At 45.9% G+C, this 22115-nt stretch overlaps 1 protein-coding gene across 4 annotated transcripts in view; it reads left to right on the forward strand.

The window, feature by feature from the left end:
* The window catches only part of HERC2 (HECT and RLD domain containing E3 ubiquitin protein ligase 2), a 222904-nt gene that overhangs the window by 17375 nt on the left and 183414 nt on the right, over nucleotides 1–22115 (forward strand). For all 4 annotated transcript variants that reach the window (XM_044288171.1, XM_044288175.1, XM_044288172.1 and 1 more), the window contains exons 2-4: nucleotides 392–482; nucleotides 14029–14143; nucleotides 16371–16508. In XM_044288171.1, the coding sequence (XP_044144106.1) occupies nucleotides 411–482; nucleotides 14029–14143; nucleotides 16371–16508 (325 nt within the window). In that variant the 5' untranslated portion in view covers nucleotides 392–410. The remainder of the gene's footprint in view (nucleotides 1–391; nucleotides 483–14028; nucleotides 14144–16370; nucleotides 16509–22115) is intronic.

The raw sequence follows: 22115 nt of genomic DNA on the forward strand, positions 1-22115 counted from the left end.
AGCACAGATCCGACAGGCTGTTTACCTGCCGGAACAGCCTGCTGGAGTTCCTTGCCGCTAGTGTGAAAGTACCATTAGACGTTTATGGCAAACCCATAGCACTGGTGCCATTATTTATTTAAAATACTTTTTAAAGCATTACATTCTGCCACTCGCCCGGTCCCCGATGTCTCTGCTTCTTGGCCCGGGCTTGACACATAGGAAATGGCAGGATATGGCTGCCTACGGTCACTGGCTGAGACGACTTGCGTATCTCCTGACATTTCCCACGTGTCGAGCAGGGATCGGGATCTTTGGGGATAATTTTATTATTATTTTTGTATGTTTATACCCTGTACACTAAAGTATTTTCTGATTATGTCTTCTGATATGTTCTCTTTTTAAATCCCAGGCAGTGTAGAGCAAGCAAGATGTCTTCAGAAAAGTTCACCCTGGTTGCACAATCAAGATTTGATTCAAAATGGCTGAAGACAGATTTACAGGTGAAATTTGATTATCCTCCTTGATAACTGTGGTCTTTCTTGAATCCAGTGTATTGGGTGCTTTGCCAGAAGTTGTTAAAGGGGTTGCCCAGTTTTAGGAAGAAATCCAACAACACATGGGATCATTCTGTAAAGGAGAACTGAGTGTTACATAGCTGTCAGATCCTGTGCTGCTCTGTTTAACCAGCTGCAGTGGTGCGTCAGCAACACGTGACCGCTGCAGCCAATCGCTGGCCTCAGCAGTGTTCTGAAGAGGCCAGTGCTTGTCGATCATCGATGTGTGGGATCTGCCACCTAAGGCTAATTTCACACTTGTATTGTTGTTTTTTTGGTATAGAGATCCGGCATATTCAGTTTAGTCTTAATGCATTCTGAGTGGAAAGAGATCCGTTCACGATGTCTTCCGTTCTGTCAACATTCCGTTTGTGACTGGCCCAAAACCGCTGCAAGCTGCGGTTTTGTGTTCAGTAATAAAAACGGATCTGGCACTGAAAACAATGTATTATTTTTATTTATCGTATGGCATAGACACTAAAATAGCACAACATAAAAGTGCATCCATAGACATATACACATGCATACACTCAACACTTAGCAAAATAAGGTAACAATAATGAAGCAGAGTGAATATGTAGGTGTGGCGGGGTGGAACAGAGCAGGCTTTGTCCGTTTATAGACTAACATCCAATTTGTCTATATATTCAATCGCTTCCGTGGTTGCCATCGGGAAATCTTCTGGGCTGCCATCATAGGACCTTGTCGGACATTCTTCTATGATGTGTTTTATAGTCTGGTTATTTCCGCAGTCAGAGTGGGGATGGTTGTTTGGCCCATTTGTGTAGGAGGTATGCCACCACCCATGCTCGGTTCTGATCCTGTTTAGAGTGGACCAGGTTTTGCGTGGCAGGTCGAAACCCGGCGGCGTTTGGCTAATGCATTGCATAGGCATGTTGTTGTGATGCATGTTATGTACTTGGATCCATGCATTGGTGAGGTTGTACCCTTCCTCCATGATCATTTTTGCTGGTAGGTGGTTTATGGGATCGGAGTCTGCCACAATTGGCATCTTCTATGGCCATGTGTATCGGCAGGTTTCTGTTGTCCGTTATCTTTTTATATTCTCTCTTTAGAGCATTTATTTCTCCGCAGGTGTGGTGGAGGGATATGGCCAGTACGTGGGGTTGATTTGACAGTCCTTGATATCATGCGCATAGTGTTGTTCAGTTGGGTGCAGTATTCAGCAGCGGAGAATAGAAGACCCAGAGCCGAGGAGTGCAGAGCGGAGGCCGATGCTCCCCAGGTTGTTCCTCACAGCTTTTGGATGATATTGTTTCTTGTTTTTAGCTTCTCAGCTGTTTTTGTTAGGTGTTCCTTGTAAGACAGGGTTCTATTTAGGGTTACACCTAGGTCTTTAGGTGTTTGGTTGTGCTTTAGAGAGGTGTTTTCAAATTGTACATTAAGTTCTCTATTAGCTAATTTGTTATTAAGGTGGAAACGGGTTACTTACGTTTTAGTGGCATTTGGTTGGAGTCTCCATTTTTTTTTTTTTTTCCCATTGATGTGCTTCTTGTTGCCAGTACCCACTCATCGGCGTATCCAAACTTCCTCGATGTAGTTTGAGGTATATCCGCGATGTACAGGCTAAATGCAATGCAAGTGTGAAAGTAGCCTAAGTAATGATTAGTTCTTCTTTTTTTTTCTCCCCCAGAAGTATTTGTGTTGTCTGATTTCTTCCTGAAACTGGATAACCCCTTGAAGCTACCTCGTGTATGGAACACACAGTCCTTGATTTGTGTATGTGTGTCTTTATGTGGCTGTCTTCTTATGTATAGTTTTGTGTGAAAGTGTCACGTGACAGGAGATCTGTGAGACTGGCAACACGTGGTTTGATCTGACAGGTTTTCCTTGTGGATTAATAGGCGTCTGTGTTGTTTCTGGTAATGGCCACTTCTTGGTATCTTGGTAGAGTTTCTGGTGCTTCCATAGCCCCTTTGAAGTTAAAGTGAACCTGTCATCATCTTTATGCGGACCGTACTGAGGGCAGTATAAAGTACTGACAGAAATGTTGATTTCAGCGGTGTGTCACACATCAGCTAAAAGTAAGTGGTTGCTGAGAACCAGCATCACAATCATTGCAGCCCAGGCCTGGAAAAGAGTCCCGGCCACCTGAGAAGAGTCCTGGTTATTCCTGAATTCCTGCTCTCCTGCCCACCTCATGATGGCTGACAGTCTTCTACCTAGTTTTCTCCCTTTCTCTCTAGGAGAGAACTACCAATCAGCAGGTGGCAGGGAGAGCAGGAGATTATAATAACCAGGACTCTTCTCGGGTAGATTTGGGAAAATAAGGGAAACGGTGAATGGATGGATTGACGGGAACATGGACTACTCTGGAACCTGTCACCTCTCCAGAAATGTCTGTTTTAGAAACCACTTGCATCCCCCATGTAATAACTATTCTGGAGCATCTATTCTTATGGCTCTGTGCCCTTTTCATTCCTTTATTATTCCTGCTAGAAGTTTAAGAATAAGGGTACTACTGGCTGCTACCAGTTGGGGGGGGGGGGGGGTCCCAGCACAATCTGCCGCTGACAGCACTGATTGGATAGTGTCAGACTGTGTACGGACCCCCCCCAAACCTGTAACGCCCACATATTAAATAGAGGAATGGCACAAGTCACATGTTTTATGACCCAAATACTGGTCTTCGCTGCTGGAAAAAAACAATTTCCTACACTATAGTTTGCTGGAAGTAGCATCCTGGCAGACATCCTGTTAGTAGCCAGTGTAAATCTTCCCCATGACTGCACATGGCCGTTCTTTCAACAAGTAAATCAGTCTACTATGCAGAATGAGTCACCCTTCACATCTACATCTGGCTTGTGGGACGTTTCTTTGTATATTAATCATTAATATAAAAAATAAGAAAATAAATAAATGCTTCTAAGGAATGCGAATACCATAAAATAAAAGAACCACTCGATTAACCCCCCTCCCCACTTCCACATCTACGCAGCTGTGGACTTTGTTAACTTTGGGCAGACTAGGTGGGCCAATGGTTCTTACCTGCCGACACATTCCATGTTTCGATGTTTGCTTCAGCTATGATATGCCCGTCGACCCATATAACTGCTGCAGCCAATCGCTGGCCTCAGCTACGTACAACATAAGGCTACTGAGGTCAGTGATTGGCTCACCGTTCCTGCAGCAAGGGCTGGTTGGGAGAACTGGAGCGGTGGAGAATTTCAGATGAGTCATGTTTGTTTTCATTTTAAGGAAAATCCCTTGAAATGAGTTGCTCAGATTATTATGGAAAGAGACACTCTTACAGAAGCGGCGGCCCTCTTGTCTTTGGGACATTTCTGGAATTACAGCCGAGCTCCATATAAATTTTTGCCAAGCTGCAACAGCAAAAGTGGCGCAGAGACCAGTATGACGCTGTTCCTGTAAAAAAAAAAAAAAAAAAAAAAAAATATATATATATATATATATAAAAACCTTTTTAAAGGGGTTGTCACCTCAGCAATTTGTTTATTATCATGTAGACAAAGTTAATACAAGGCACTTACTAATGTATTATGATGGTTCATATTGCTTCCTTTGCTGGCTGGATTTATTTTTCCATTATACAGGGGTTGCGACCACCCAGCAATCCATCAGTGGTGGTCGTGGTTGCACACTAGCAAAAAACACTGGGACTGTGGGACCGCACATAGGTATGCATTTTTTCCTATAGTGCGCAAGTACAGTTACCGCTGCTGGATTGCTGGGTGGTCGTAACTGTTGTGGCAAACCATAAAAATGAGCAGTGTATAATGTGATGGAAAAATGAATCCAGCCAGCAAAGGAGACAATATGGATAATACCAGTACATTAGTTAAGTGCCTTGTATTAACTCTCTCTACATGATAAATGCTATTTGCTGAAGTGACACAACCCTTTAAATCCTTCCTCCCCTTTTCTATATACATTCTCTTCTAAACTCTTCACCATTGCTATCCTCCTGAAGAGTCATTGCTGGACTTTACTATTTAAATATGGTAATTGGACACAGAGAGAGGCATTTACTAATGCAATAGTGGCATGAATGTCAAAAATTATGGCAAACGCCGTATATTAGGGGTGCACCGAAATGAAAATTCTGGTCCGAAAATTCAGGATCCACAGACCCCCACCCACCCCATAACAGTGCCATCCACAGACCCCCACCCACCCCATAACAGTGCCATCCACAGACCCCCACCCACCTCATAACAGTGCCATCCACAGACCCCCACCCACCCCATAACAGTGCCATCCACAGACCCCCACCCACCCCATAACAGTGCCATCCACAGACCCCCACCCACCTCATAACAGTGCCATCCACAGACCCCCACCCACCCCATAACAGTGCCATCCACAGACCCCCACCCACCCCATAACAGTGCCATCCACAGACCCCCACCCACCCCATAACAGTGCCATCCACAGACCCCCACCCACCCCATAACAGTGCCATCCACAGACCCCCACCCACCCCATAACAGTGCCATCCACAGACCCCCACCCACCCCATAACAGTGCCATCCACAGACCCCCACCCACCCCATAACAGTGCCATCCACAGACCCCCACCCACCCCATAACAGTGCCATCCACAGACCCCCACCCACCCCATAACAGTGCCATCCACAGACCCCCACCCACCCCATAACAGTGCCATCCACAGACCCCCACCCACCCCATAACAGTGCCATCCACAGACCCCCACCCCATAACAGTGCCATCCACAGACCCCCACCCACCCCATAACAGTGCCATCCACAGACCCCCCCCCCCATAACAGTGCCATCCACAGACCCCCACCCACCTCATAACAGTGCCATCCACAGACCCCCACCCACCCCATAACAGTGCCATCCACAAACCCCCCCCCCCCCACCCCCCCATTGTACAATTAATAGAAAATAGCGGGGAGGGACTGGGAGGAGGAGCTGGGGGCCGGTGCGTTCACTGTGCTCCGGCCCCCAGCTCCAGTAGTTATAAAAAGTGTGCAATTAATACGGATTCTATTCATGAGGCCCCCTCTACATCCTACTCACAGGGCTGTTATCTTAATGCTGGCCGGCCGGGCAGACGAGCGGCAGCGTCACGACTGACGTCACATGCCTGCGCCGCCTCCTTCATTCAGAAAGTAGGCCGGGCACATGACGTCAGTCGTGACGCTGCCGCTCCTCTGCCCGGCCGGCCAGCCTTAAGATGACAGCCCTGTGAGTAGGATGTGGCTGTATTGAATGTAATACTGCAGAGGGGGCCTCATGAATAGAATCCGTATTAATTGCACACTTTTTATAACTACTGGAGCTGGGGGCCGGAGCACAGTGAACGCACCGGCCCCCAGCTCCTCCGCCCAGTCCCTCCCCGCTATTTTCTGCCGATATGTACAAATATCGGCCGAAATGGATTAGGTGCATTTTTGGCCGATATTTTCGGCTGCCGGAATTTCGGTGCACCCCTACCGTATATGCTTAATAATTTGTGACCTTTGAAGCTTCTTGCCTCTTTTCTATAGGGGCAGGTTTTAGTGGGAGCGGCGGGGCTTAGACTGACCCACCAGATTTACTTTAACGTATGCCAGCTCTTGGCTGGTGGAGTCGTCCGTTTCTGGCGCACAGATCAAGCCTGGCCTAGGGGAATTCCAGTCTTGATAAATGTCAGTAGCACTGTAATATTCTGAACACGCGAACCGTGGGGATTTTTCAATAGCTTTTCTTTATTTAGCGCTAGGGACTCTGAATCCAGTTAGTATGAGGATTTGTGTTTTCTAAATTTAGAGGGAATATTGTACTAGGGGCTCTCTGAATCTATTTCAGACAAAGGTCTCTCGTTTGGCCCAAAGGGAATGTTTTCTCATCTTCCTCTCGGAATAAGGGCTTCAGTAGGGAGAGCGCTGCAGTAACCCACTCCGTCCACCACACAATGGAGGGAGCTGTGTAGACGCAGAAGCCATTTCCTGCACCAGAGCTACTTCCGAAATGATTGGTGGGGGTGTGAGGTGCTGGACCTCCATTGATCTGATTATCAGTTGTTAAATCCTGGAGAACTTTACTCTATGGTATCATCCCATACTACCATGCATTCAAAATGGGCCATAATGCATTAATGAGCAGTTATATGCCGATTTATCGTATACACTCTCAATAAAGCTGTGGAAAAAATACTACAGGCTCTAGATAACTGTGCCCTCTAATATGCCATCACTCTGCCACCTGGATGCCACCATTCTGCCACCTATATACTGTCGTTATATCCAGTATGGCACCACCCTGTCCCCTGTATGCTGTCACTATCCCTGGTGTGTCACCACCCTGCCCCCGTATGCCATCACTGTCCCCTATGTATTACCGCTCTGCCTCCTTTATGTCGTCACGTCCCCTGTGTGTCACCGCTCTGCCTCCTGTATGTCGTCACCTCTCTGCCTCCTGTATGTCGTCACTGTCCCCTGTGTGTCACCGCTCTGTCGCCTGTATGTCGTCACCGTCCCCTGTGTGTCACCGCTCTGCCGCCTGTGTGTCGTCACCGTCCCCTGTGTGTCACCGCTCTGCTGCCTTTATGCCCATTGTGCAAAAAATACAATGAGCTCTAGAAAACTCCTGTTGGCCATAAAATACAAAATGTGGAAGCATTTGCAGGATGATAACCCTCCCTGGGCAGGAGACGTGGACCCCCTTTTTGTGTGCTGTAAATGCGCTTTTGCCATCTTTTTCTGTCATAATTGACCCCTTAATCTACTTGTTGTTCAGCGTTTTAAGGGGTTACTTACTAACCTTGGTAGCAGATTGACATATACAATACGGTGACTGAGTCTCACATTTTCCAATAAATGATTACATTACCCCTTTAACTGCCTTTTTGGACATGGCATTGTTTCAGCCATTTCCTCCTTCTTTCTCACAAACCTCACAGCAGACCTATCTGTGGCTGTAAGGAGAATTTCTGATACCCTTGTTTCTCCTGCAAAAGCAGACTAGACCCCATCCCCTTCTCAAAGCCATTCCACTTCATCTTCTGTGCGGCTACCCTAAAGCAGGCTGACCTCCACCAATCAATAAGAAATGGGAACTCACCTTTAAATTTTGCAGGCTATGATGTCAGCTATGATTTATGCCCAAACTTATAGTAAATATCTTGGGAAACCCTGCCCCTCCCACTATGCCCCCACTCATTTCTCTAATTAGTGATGACATCAGGAGAAAAAGGGCAAAAAGTTGAATATTTTTGCACAAGTAGAGTTTTCAACTTTTTATTTTTATTTTTTTACTTTCCAGTTGTGGCATATGACCCTTCATACAAACCTGATTATAAAGAGTCAATGCCTTTTTCAAAAGTCAAAATTAGAAAGAAAAAGACAACCCGTAAAGTTTTCTGTGTTGCTGACCTTAGTGTTGGTGTATGGTACGGCTGATGAGGCTTATCTGGTTCACACAGGCAGTATTTATCAGTTTCCACATGTGTGATGTACTGACGTGACCTGGATACATTGGGCACAATTCATTAAAAGGGTATACCGAGACTTTTTTTTTTTTTTTTACTCTTGACCTATCCTGAGGATCTGATTGGTGGGGGTCCGACATCTGGGACCCCTGCCGATCAACTGTTTGAGAAGGCACCAGTACTCACAGTAGCGCCGCTGCCTTCTCTCTACTGATCAAGCCCAGCGCCATACATTGTATTGTGGCTGTGTTTGGTATTGCAGCTCAGCCCCATGCACTTCAGTGGGGGCTAAGCTTCACCTGGCCCATGTGACCAATGTACATGATGTCACATGGACTAGTCCAAGCTGGAGAAGGCCTGTTTCTTCTCAAACAGCTGATTGACGGAGATCCCGAGTGTCGCCCCTTCCCCAATCAGATACTGATGACCTATCCAGGTGATGAACGCTCTCCAGCAGCACGCATGAGAGCGTTCCTGAAAATCCTTAATGTTCTGAAGTAAATGCAGTACAGCTGCCCTGCTGTCAGTATTGGGAGGTGATAATACAGTAAAAGATGGCACAGCGTGGACTGGAAATCCTGCTAATCCAGCATGGGATAAAAATAGTCCTCGTACTAGATTGGCAGAATATTTTTGTCTGTTCTTTCTCTGGACTTTGTTTCCACAGAATCTGCAAGGACATACTTGCTGATGTTTCACATCAGCAAGTCGAGTCACATTATTATGACCACCAGCGCTAATATCCAGAGTGACCACCATGTGCAGCATGGATGGGCACAATAAGGTCCTGGTAGGATGTACTGCAGTGCATCCCACAGCTGCTGGAGGGTGTGTGGGGGAGGATCCATAGAGCGAACACAACGATAAAGGTGGTCCCACAGATGCACAGTTTGGTTCAAGTCTGGGGAATTAGGGGGCCAGGGTGCTACTTGGAAGTCTTGGTCATGCTCCTCTAACCAGTATCGGACATTTCTACCTGTGTGACATGTTGCATTGTCTTGCTGGAAGATCCCACCCCTCCTCTGGAAGACAGTCAGCATGTACAGATGTATGTGGTCTGCAAGGATGGATTCATATCCAAACGAGTTGAGAATACTTTCCACATGGATGAGAGGGCTCAGAGATCGCCACAAAAACATTCCCCCAGACCAGAACACTGTCACCACCAGACTGTGGTCTTCCAGCAGTAGTTGCAGGTCTCTGCAGCTCATGATCTCCAGGATTTTCAAGGAGGTCCCAGCAGCTCTCATCCTTCAGGACGTTCAAGGTGGTCTCCATAACTCAACAGAACTAATAGATGGATATGCAGATTTTAGTGCACTTAGCTGGTAGACAAAATTCCCCTCAAAATTAGTTTCTCTTTGATTGCATCATAACCATGCTAGAAATGGCTGGCTGGTTGGACTGCATCATAGATGTGGGTTTTGATACACAGTACCCATTTGGAAAATGTACCATGGGTTAGAAGGAAAAGCCCATTTGTTGTAGGTTTAAATTTGTGGAGGGTCTGTAGTCTATTTCCAGTCGTAGTAAACAACCTTCTCAGCTGACCGGCTGCTCTGATGGTGTCGGGTAGCTGCTTCTTTCACAATAGCAGACACTGTATGCATACACAGTTCAGTGACATGCTTCAGTGTGTTGTGATGGCTTTTTCAGTTCATGGCCTGAATGACAAGTTCTTGTCAGGAAAAATTAAAATCTGTTCTTTCACCATTATTACTTGTCTATCAACTGGATGGTTCACTCCATGTAGGTTCAGTCACAGTTTCCATAAGCCTTGGCCATACAGTGTCATTCTCTATGCACACTTGTTTTTCCTACAATAAGGAGATGCGTGAAGGAAAAATATATACTGCTCTTTAGGCATGACATTTTCACTGCCTGGTCCTATCAATCACAATGGAGAGGACGCAGCAGTTGCAGAGAGAGCAGAGCCTCTAGGTGTAATGGCAACGCCCTCGTCGCTCCCAGTGGTTCATTTGCATGTATTAAAACTTATTTATTTTTAGAGGGGCTGTCCGCTATTTTTATATTGATGACCTATTGTCATTGTCCCTCCCATGACAGAGGTGAGAAGATCTGAGAGACTGGCGGCACGTGAGGTTATCTGACAGTCTCTCTGTTCTCACCTTGCAGTGTTGTTGTTTAGTAATGACCACACCTCTCGTCAGGTGCAACTTGTGGTCATTACTGAGGCTCTATTTAGTCCTGACTCGCACTGCTTACCATGCGGTTGATATGTCCTGCTTGGTGTTGGTTGAGCTGGAGTGTTGTTCCTTTGGATCTCCTGCTCCTCCATTCTTATTTTAAAATAAGTGCATTCAGTTTTGCATTTTGTTTGCTTGTGTGTGTTGTTTTCTAGGCCTCAGGGAGACACTGGTTCCTTCAGTAGTAACCAGTAGTCTCATTCCCTGCCACCGTTCCTAGGGCTTCCCGAGTCTACAGGGCTAAGGTTCTGGTGTATGAGTCTTTCCATCTTCTGGGTCTACTCATACTGGCAGGAGTCGGGGAGAGGTCTAGGAACTCCTAGGAGGTCACCAGCCCTCTTTCTTAGCTTTGAGGCCTAGATTCTGGTCTATTCCCTTCTGTGTGTATTCTGGTGTTATCGCCTTCCCATTATGAGTGACACCTATCCTCAGGATAGGTCATTAATATCAGATCGGCGGGGCTCCCACTCCCGTCACACTGGCCAATCGGTTTCAAGAGCAGGCAGCTCTCATAAGAAGGCTGCCGTTTCTTCATTGTTTACCTGCTCCCCCGTCGCAACCGCAGTGATGAGTAGGTGTATTTACAACTACTTCGTCCCCATCCACTTCTATGGGACGGCTCCTTCCTGTTCAAAAAGCAGGTAACAATAGTAGGGCACACCAGACACTTAAAGGGTTTCTACCACTTGCATATCACATATTTGGTGATCAGACACTAGCGATCCGCTAGTGTCTGATGTAGCTTACAAGCTAATTATTACCTTAATCCGTTCGGCCCATACCTCAAAAAAAGCACTTATATCTTTATGCAAATGAGCCTCTAGGTGCTATGCAGGCGTTTTTCCAGCACCTAGAGGCTCCGTCTACCTTGCAGTTTGCCGCCCATCGCCTCGCTCCAGCACGCCCATCTTCAACTCTATTCGATCCTCCCCCTGCTTCTGCCTTCCGAAATCTCGCGCCTGTGCCGTTCGTCGCGGCATTCGGCGCAGGCGCAGTCAATGTCTGACCGCTCCGTGCTCAGACATTTCCACTGCGCCTGCGCCGATGACATCGGCGCAGGCGCAGTGGAAATGTCTGAGCACGGAGCGGTCAGACATTGACTGCGCCTGCGCCGAATGCCTCCGAATGCCGCGACGAACGGCGCAGGCGCGGGATTTCTGAAGGCTGAAGCAGGGGGAGGATCGAATACGGTAAGAGATGGGCGTGCTGGAGCGAGGCGATGGGCGGCAAACTGCAAGGTAGACGGAGCCTCTAGGTGCTGGAAAAACGCCTGCATAGCACCTAGAGGCTCATTTGCATAAAGATATAAGTGCTTTTTTTGAGGTATGGGCCGAACGGATTAAGGTAATAATTAGCTTGTAAGCTACATCAGACACTAGCGGATCGCTAGTGTCTGATCACCAAATATGTGATATGCAAGTGGTAGAAACCCTTTAATGCCACACGGAGGGTTAAATTACACGTTATTTATTATTAGTAGTAACATATAATAATTAAAACATATTAAAATACTAAAAGATCTTCAAAACATATAATGTCCTTAAAATGTATCCAATTTTGAGTAGATGAAATAAAAGGCAGTCTTTCTTGAGAGTTTAATAAACTCACACCTTATTTGTGACCGGAGTATAGCAATTGATCAGGTAAGATCGTTGAGAGGATAGTCACTCAAATAGTACAGCAATGCTGCTATATTTTTACTGCCTGCTTACAAATGTAGACCGGAATAGTTTACTCACTGTTTCAGTTGATACCGGATTTATTTATCTCACTCGTGGCGTCCCACGTATAGTGAAGGTGGTGTTGGCAGTAATGCGATGCGGTTTGGCTTGTTGCGGTAATGTTGGAAGTAGGGCTGCAGCTAACGATTATTTGAATAATCGATTAGTTGCCGATTAATTACTACGATTAATCGGAAAAAACGACAAAATTACAAAAAAGAGAGGTTTATATGATCTTACTTGAAAAATTATGTTCAAAGGCCATATTAAAACAAATTGTGGACGACACTATTATGGGGGATCTGTGGACGACACTATTATGGGGGATCTGTGGACGACACTATTATGGGGGATCTGTGGACGACACTATTATGGGGGATCTGTGGACGACACTATTATGGGGGATCTGTGGACGACACTATTATGGGGGATCTGTGGACGACACTATTATGGGGGATCTGTGGACGACACTATTATGGGGGATCTGTGGACGACACTATTATGGGGGATCTGTGGACGACACTATTATGGGGGATCTGTGGACGACACTATTATGGGGGATCTGTGGACGACACTATTATGGGGGATCTGTGGACGACACTATTATGGGGGATCTGTGGACGACACTATTATGGGGGATCTGTGGACGACACTATTATGGGGGATCTGTGGACGGCGTAGTTATGGAGAGGGGGATCTGTGGACGGCGTAGTTATGGAGAGGGGGATATGTGCACTGTTATGGGCATAACAGTGCACAGATCCCTTTCCTCATAACAGTGCACAGACCCCCCTCCCCATAGCAGTGCCATAGACAGATCCTCCCCCCTCCCCATAGCAGTGCTATACACAGACCCCCCCTTCCCATAGCAGTGCCATAGACAGATCCCCCCTCCCCCTTCCCCCTAACAGCCCCGGCCCCGATGCTTGCATCTTTATTTTACCTTTTTACAATGACGCTCCCGCTCCTGTAACAGCCAGGCAGAGCGGACGGCGGCGTAACGTCACTCAATCACGTGACGCGCCTGCTCCGCCCACTTCATGAATGAAGGAGGCGGAGCAGGCGTGTCACGTGAGTGAGTGACGTTACGCCGCCGTCCGCTCTGCCTGGCTGTTACAGGAGCGGGAGCGTCATTGTAAAAAGGTAAAATAAAGATGCAGCGACCGCCCGCCTGCCCGAATAGCAACGAATCGGCGATTATTCGATAACTGGATTCGTCGACAACGAATCCAGTTATCGAATATAATCGATTACATCGATTAATCGTTGCAGCCCTAGTTGGAAGATTTTCGGGATCCTCGGTGGTCAGATGTCGATGTGTTGTTCTTGAGATGGTCTGGTCACCCCAATCTTCAATGCAGTTTTAGTCCAGATTCGCAGGGTTGCACCACTGAACCACTGAAGAAGGAGCTGGAGTAAGCTCCGAAACGCGTATGGTAACTTAATCCCCTGAGAAACAAATACGGCATTTGAGGACAGAAAGCGCTTGAAGAGAGGGATCGGTGCTCTTTTTTACTTTGATACCCAGGAAAGCTGGATACTTGCTGTTCCACTCTGAGATTGGTACGTCTGGTGCAACCCTGCGAATTGGCTGGAAAAAGACTTTTGGTGACGTCATCACGCTCACCACGTGATGAGCACGGTGACGTCAGCGCAGGTCCTGCTGAATGAAGATAGTTCTTCTATCTTCATTCAGCAGGACCTGCTCTGACGTCACCGTGCTCATCACGGGGTCCTGGGTAACTCATCCCTCGTCTCCTTAGCAACCATGCGTGAAAATCACCTTGCATCCTCACTTGCTTGTGGATGCTTGAGATTTTCACGCATCCCCCTTCATGTTTATGGGGCCTGCGTTGTGTGAAAAACACAGAATATAGAACATTCTGCGATTTTTCACGAGACGCACAAGTGATGCATGAAAATCGCTGCTTATCTGAACAGCCCTATTGAAGTGAATGGGTCCAGATTCAGTGCGGGCGCAATGCGTTCACCTCACGCAAATGCTCCGTTTTACAGTATCCTCAACATGTATGAGAGTCAAACAAATCTCATCTATACGGGGTGTAAAAACTCGTTACGGAATACAATTGAAAATTTACATTTGTATGGCATAACCTTTTTTTTTTTTTTTTTTGTACATTGCAGCTTGCCTTCACACGAGATGGGTTCTGCAGTCTGTGGAACGAAATGGTCAAAGACGGGGAGATTGTTTACATGGGAACTGAATGCAGCCAGACTGGAGATCTTCCATCCAGAAAAGGTGAGGAAGGGCATCTCATCATGCCTTAGTGTGTCCTCTTCAAGGGAGTTGACACATTCTTCTTAAAGCTGTGTGACAGACCATCTCTTGGGAAATATGGCCATTACAATGTCTTTAGTGTGAGACGTTCTATCATTTCTTACATTCAGGCACTGAGACCTCCACCAACTCCAGCGCAACCCCTCCGCTCTACCTTCTCCTTTTCTTTTCTTGATCCCTATACCTATGTATGTCTGTCTGTCTTTTCGATGACCTTCTGGCTTCCCGTTCTTTGCTGATGACTGGACAAGGCTCCTCTCTACATGCCAAACATACATTTTTAAGATGTTATAATCCGTTTTAATTATTTTGGGCCACCATTAGCCCCATTTCAGGCACAGTTTGGTTGGATTGCACATACCATCTTGGCCTACAGATCAGTAGAAGCACTATTCGTACATTAAAGAAGCTTCCATAATTTAAAAAAAGGTCTGCAAGTAAATAGGCCCTAACTCCTACTACAGAGGCAGTTCAAAGCTGCCGTTGATCCATTTACAGATCCTGGGTCTTGGCCGCCTGGTTGCAGGGGTAACTGCTGCTTCTCGCAGGTTGATGCCTGATAGGCATATTCTATTAGTGCTAGCAATGTGCGGTCTGCAAAATGCGGAACGCACATTGCCGCTGTCGGTGTTTTGTGGATCCGCAAAACATGTTGCGGACGTGTGAATGGATCCTAAAGCCAGTCATCCACGTCTGCTATAATCGGTCTACCAACTTTCAGATCTATTTTCAAGGCACAGATGGTTAATCAGTTGACACCTTGTTGTTAGGTGGCCACATTCTGAGGCCACTGACTACGGAAGGGTTGATTTTGTTTGTGTTATCCAGGGAATCTGTTATCCTTGCTGTTAATGAGTGCTGTGACTGAAAGCTCCATACAGTAAGGAGCTTTGTTATTAGTGAGGAGGCTGCTGATGTGGCAGTTTGAGCGGGCTGCCAGACTATTCAGTCCCCCCGTCGCGCCCCCTGCCTCTGCGCGCTGAGCACCCCACACCAGTGCCGTCCATTGACCGAAGTGCCAGGAGAATGGCAGGACGGATCCTCTGTTGCCCACCCTGAAAGCGAGAGAGTGGCAGATGTGTGTCCAGGTTATGTAGGACCACAAGTCCCAGCATGCCCTCCTCCTCTTCCACTACAGTAGTATAGCCACATTGTGCATTTGCCTCCAATGCCCACATAAGAGTGTTCTCACCTTCACCTTGACCTATGGCTAGAGAGTGTACCCCCATAAATAGGAAATGCTACCTTTTACGTTCTGCTGGGGTCTAAGAGGGCTTCTGTGTATAGGGAGACTTCAGAAATAAACAAGGTAGATAGGCAATAGATTGTCCCAGATAGTGACGACCATATTGTCCCCATTAGACCTCATGCACACGACTCTATCTGTTTTGAGGTCTGCAAATTGCGGATGCGCAAAATATGGATCAGTGTGCTATCTGCATCTCCGTGCAGAAAAAGATAGAGCAAGTCCTTTTCTGGTGGACTGAAGTCAATGGGTCTGCAAAAAAATGCAGATTACAGATGGACCGCATCCGTGATTTGCATACCGCAAAACAGATAAGTCTTGTGCTTATAGTGACAGCCACAGTGCTCACAGATATAAAGTACAGAGGCGTCAGGTACACCATACGGTGCAACAGTCCAATATATTGTGTATTTTCTCACTGGGCTATAATTGCCTCCTGTGTATTCACCCCAGAGCCCAATAGCCAGTGCCACAAGCCACCCCCTGCCACCAGACCACCACTGCTCCCTGCCTCCCTCTTCAGTTCTTACTGCGCTGAGTTTTGCACGCTCTACTGCTCCAGTCCCTGCTTAACGGATTTGGTGCCTCAAGAAATGTAGGGATTCGGTCTTCTGCCAGATAAATTTAAAATTTAGAGTAGTATAGTATAGTACTGGTAATGGTTTCCCTGTATAAATAGCAGCCTCGTAACGTTATGTGGACCTGCGTATTATAGATACGAATTACTACAACCTTTGTACCCCTCCTCGGCTCCTCAAAAATGGTAAGAGGAGTATTTTTACTCTTCTGGGAAAAATGTAGTGCGATCTCTGGTCATTAGGATTGGTAAATCTGCCTCCTATGAAGTCGGTATGTTGCTGATATTCATGACAAATGTCTGGGCAAGGTTGTTGGGCTACAAAACTAACGTGTGCTTCTCTTGTATAAAATCATGTCCTCTAGATGAAGTAAATGAAGCCCAAGCAGGCTCCAAAAAGGACGATCAGAATGAGCGGGAGAAAAAAGAGGAAGATGAAATGCCAATACCAAACTACAAGGCCAAAACTCTTATGGACAACTGGGTCTGGAGCAGACCACCAGGTAAGGACTTGTCTGAAGGTTTCCTGATGCGCCATAGGCGTTTAGTAGGCCGTGTCCATGTCAATTGCTAATGAGGCAAGCAAGGATGGGACCTGTTGCATTTTTACTTGTCTGATCCTATCATTTTCATGAAGTGAAAGATCGTGAATAACTTTCTATACTTACTGAGGTAGGCTTGCCAGTAGGGGTGAGTTCACATCCCGTTTTATGCCTCTGTTTGATGTATACGTTAGAAGAAAAAAAAAGGTCCAAAAACGCAGCACACCACGTTGTTGTATCCTGCACAGTCCGGTAAAAAATGTATTTAAAAAATAAAATTGTATATATTTTTTTACAATGGTAGTATGTATGTGTATACATACAATTGAACTCTATGGTGAAAGGATGCCACAGTATGGCGTCTGTCTGATGCATCCACTTAAGGTATACATTAAACGGATGGGAAAAACGTGATGTGAACCCAGCCTTAGGCTCCTTTTACGTGGGCGAGGATCAAGGCATTTTTTTGGGGATGATCCTTCGCACGTGTCTGTAATGTGCGCGCTTCAGCTGCTTGTTTGACTATAGGTCCTCGTCAGGAAGGCAGCATACGGCTCTTGTTCGATGTAGAGATGAAGTTGAAATTTCAGTCACATGGTAAAGAGCTTCAAGGCGTTTTGCTATCTCAGACAATGGGGGCATATCACTAGGATTTGCCCCCATTGATAGCACCTACAATGAGAACAGAGCGGGGAAATGAATGGCGGGTGCACTGCGTATGCTCAGCCGCCCTCTTCATTTCTATGGGGCCTAGCGATATGCCCCTATTGTATATGATGGGAATACCCCTTTAAAGTCAAAATATTGCTCGCTACTAGACGGTTATAGAAAATTTGCGATTTTCGACTTTAAAAAAAATAGTCATCCCCAAGTATTTACCCCTTGTTGGTCATTCACTAAAGACCAGCGTTTCATAGGTCAGTCTTAGTAAAAAGCCCTCTGGAGGAGCTGGAGTAGATCCAGTTATAATTTACTGTAGTTTATGGGCGTAAAAGACTGTAAATTGTTAGAAAACCCCAAATCTTTAATTTCTGTGCTTTTAATCCTCTTCAGAAGAACAATATTGTTCTCATGTAAGTCACCAGGTCTAGGGACTTTGTCCCCACGATATCATTTTGCACGTTCCATCTATTGGTGACCTGTGCTCTGCTTTCTTGCATTCTGCTGATAGACTTGCACGAGAATGCTAGAAAATTTAAAGGGAACCTGTCACATTGAACATCGTGTCTGAGCTGTAGGCAGCATGTTATAGATCAGAAGGAGCGGAGCAGATTGATATATAGCTTTATGAGGAGAACCTCTCCTGATGTGTGTTTTAGTTGCAGTGACCATTCTGGACCGTGTTTTCTTATAAGTGTATGTTGTGACGTTCCTCTAATATTCCTACTATACATATATGAATAAGTTACCGACTTGGTGTTATTGTTAAAGAGTGTGTCCCTGCAGAGACTCGCCACTGGCAGCTCTGATTAGACAGTGTCAGACTGTGCAGGCACAACACGACCCCAAATGGTAATACCATTTAGTCTTACATTTCTAATAGGAATAATAAAGGGAGATTAAAACTGAATAAGAATAGATTCTCCATTATGGTCACTTAATGTGGGATGCAATTACTTACTAATAGGACAGGAGTTGTGACAGGTTCTCTTTAAATGGGGGTTTGAAGCATAGTGAGTGATGGCCTGTTGCTAGGACATGCTGCCACTATGTGATCATTAGGGGTCTAATGGCTAGAACCTCCATCACCTTTAGGATGAAGAGGCCACATTTTAGAGAAAATATAGCGCCACGTGTACCCTGGCAATGTACAAGCAGCCGGAGAATAACAGTAGTGATGGAATATCATAGGATATTTAGATTAGATTAGATGGCATGGCATGGCTGGAAGGACCCGGCTTCACTCATTTCATTTAATGTTTAGGTGCGTCGTTAAGATATCAACACTATCCACTATAACTGTGACATCTACAGCACCCTTCCCCCAGAACAGTAACCTCCACAGCCCCCCCCACCCCTTAACACTGCCCCCCCCACAGTGCCTCATCCCTTAAAATTGGACCTCCACAGCAGCCCACCCCCTTAACTTTGACCTTTACAGCAGCCTTCCCCTTTAACAGTGACTTTCACAGCATACTACCCCCTTGACAGTGACCTCCACAGGGGCCCGCCCCCTTAACAGTAGCCTTTACTGGATCGGGGCGTGTCCTTTTGAACAGCTCACTCTAAGCCCTCTTTCACACTACTTTTTTTATTTATTTATTTTTTTTCGTTTTGCAGGCCGTTTTTTGCGTTCCGTATACGGAACAATTCATTTCAATAGTTCCACAAAAAAAAAAAAAAAAGAATGTACTCCGTATGCATTCCGTTTCCGTATTTCCGTTTTTCCGTTCCTTTGAAAGATAGGACATGTTTTATTATTGGCCGCAAATCACGTTCCGTGGCTCCATTCAAGTCAATGGGTCCGCAAAAAAAACGGAACACATAAGGAAATGCATCCGTATGTCTTCCGTATCCGTTCTGTTTTTTCGGAACCATCTATTGAAAATGTTATGCCCAGCCCAATTTTTTCTATGTAATTACCGTATACTGTATATGCCATACGGAAAAACGAAATGGAAACACAACAGAAACAAAAAAACTGAATGGATCCGTGAAAAACGGACCACAAAACACTGAAATAGCCATACGGTAGTGTGAAAGAGGCCTAATACAGCAGCACTGTACTGTCTGAGTGTGAGCTGCAGGGAGAAAGTCACCCTCCCTACCACCTCTGCAACTGACAGAAGTTCATTTTTACCTTCATTTTTTCCCGTTGGCTCAGGAGAGGGAGGGCCGTGTCCTAACCGGGTCAGGGGTGTGGCTTAGCAGGACCTGGGGGCGAGGTTTTAAGTCTTTTGAGGGTGGACACATTGTGGTAGGGAGCGTGTCTGAGCTCCTTCCTGCAAGAGTGACGCCCCTCTGGGCACCTTACTGGCTCATTTGCATGCCAAATAAACTGGATTTTCAGAGGATAAAAACATCTATTGCTGGGACAAAGGCACATCTGGAAATAAGGTACTAAGTGCTATTAGGCAATGGCTTTACTTCAATAGCGATTATCCTGGTGACAGATTTCCTTTTTAAAGCTCTCCTACAGCAGTGAAGATAAATAGCTGGGTTGTTATGGAAACCTGAAGTAAAAATTGTATGTGGAGGCTGGAGGACCTGCGAGCTTCTATTGGCTGATAAGGGTCATGTGACCAAGCTTCTATTGGCTAATGCATTTTTTTGGGAATATCTCGGGAACGGTACGTCCTAGAGAGCTGAGACCTGGTCTAAAACCTTCCCGGACACCTTATGTACCTGTGCGCCAAATTTAGTGATTGTAAATGCAAAGGTGCAGATTCCTTTAGCGGACACACACACAGCTTTATATATTAGATATAGATTTTCGAACAAAGCTGAAACCAGCCCTGTTGTCACATGGATCCAGAGATCTCCTCATTCATTGCTCCAGTTGTTTTTTCTAGATTTACTTCAAGCTCACGTCTCAAGGGGCGTGTTTTTTCTGAGTTTTTGTGTATCCTTGTAGCTCTCTCCCTCTAATGCCTCATTCACACAGTCAGTGATTTCCATTAGTGACTCTGAGCCAAAATCGGGTGCGGCTCTAAATGAAGAACAGGAGCAGATCTTTCCCTTACCCTGGGTTCACACCTGAGCGTTTCTGAGACGCGCGTATTTGTCGCGTGTTTTTATGCGCGTTTTTTGCAATAGTAAACGCGCGTTTGTGTGATTGACTGCAGTGTTGTCCAATGAGTCTATGGGCCAAAACGTGCGACAAACGCCCCCAAAAAAGCTCAAGAACTTGTTTATGCGTCGGGCGTTTTACAGCGCGTTCAAACGCGCTGTAAAACGCTCAAGTGTGAACCAGGGCCATAGGGAAGCATTGGTTTTCACGTGTTGAGCGTTTTACAGCGCATTTGAACGCGCTGTAAAACGCTCAGGTGTGAACTTAGGGTTATACCTTATATCTGTGGAGGCTCCAATCCTGGTTTTGGCTTTAAATCACTGATGTGTAAATGAGGCATAAGCCTACTTTAACACTAGCAATTTTGCTGGATCCGGCAGGGTTCAGCAAAAACGCTTCAGTTACTGATAATACAACCATCTGCATCCGTTATGAACGGATCCGTTTGTATTATCTTTAACATTGCCAAGACGAATCCGTCATGAACTCCGCTGAAAGTCAATGGGGGACGGATCAGTTTTCAATTGTGTTAGAGAAAACGGATCCGTCCTCGTTGACTTGCATTGTGGGTCATGACTGATCTGTTTTGCTCCGCATCCCATGACTGAAAGTAAACTACAACATGCTGCGGTTTGCTCTCTGGTAGGAGAACGGAATGTATTTTGGAGCATTCCGTTCTGTTCAGTTACGTTTCATCCTCATTGACAATGAATGTGTACAAAATAGAAGCGTTTTTCTCCGGTATTGAGACCCTATGACGGATCTCAATATCGGAAAATAATAACGCTAGTGTGAAAGTAGTCTTACACTCACTTCTAAAAGAAGATGGGGCTGGTGGCAGTTGAAGGATGAAACGGAGCATGTGCGTCCACCTCAGCAATGTTACTGAAGTGGACAGAGAAATAAGAAAAAGAATAAACAGCAGGCAGCGCTGGTTTGAAAAATGTAGACATTTTTTTGTGGGACACCCCTTTTTTAATTTCCTGCAGCCCTACAATCTAATAGCGTTATTATTCTGATTATTGTAGACAAGTTCCCTGAAGGGAATAGTGCTGTAACCCGGTATAAGTTGTAGTAACACAGTGTACTAAGATTAGGACATGCCTGGCTGAAGAAGGATTCGCACTTCATTCAACTTGGAGGCAAATTAGAAAACTGATCTTCTTAGAGAGAAGAAACCGTGCCGTTAGTTTTTGATTTCCGAGAACGGTCTCCTTAACTGGTCATATGGTGGACTTGGGTCTATAAATAGTGTCTTGTATGTCGTGTGACATGGGATTTTCACTACATTTGAGTATTAAGCAGTGACCAAGCTAACAGTTATTATTATGTCTGCACATCCCTTATCATATGTACAGCGCCATAATAATTAATAAATGATAATAACAGAATGGTTTTCATATACTGATGCACAGTGACTCGGACGCTGCTCCTTCTACCCGCTCAGGCCAGTCTCAGATGAGCGAGTTGACTGTAGGAAACACACTCCGTGTGGGGGTGTGTGATCTCCTGGCCTGAACTCTGCTGCTGTGATGGGACCTCACAGCATTATAATGATGTATAATGCTGTGTGTCCCTGTAATGAATTGCACTGACAGAATGCCGTCACTACATGTGATGTTGGTCAGGGACGTGCAGCATTGTACATCATTATAATGGTGTGAGGTCCCGTCACAGCAGCAGTTCAGGCCAGGAGATCACCCCCCCCTAACGAGAAGACTGCTTCACACAGTGAACTTGCCCATCTCGTCGACTTGCTCTACCTGCAGTCCAGAGACTGCTTGTGATCATAAAAGGGGTTTTGGTAAGATTACGTGGTACTTGCCTAGCAGATCCCG

This window comes from Bufo gargarizans, chromosome 3 (assembly GCF_014858855.1).
Source record: "Bufo gargarizans isolate SCDJY-AF-19 chromosome 3, ASM1485885v1, whole genome shotgun sequence".
Taxonomy (NCBI): Eukaryota; Metazoa; Chordata; class Amphibia; order Anura; family Bufonidae; genus Bufo; species Bufo gargarizans.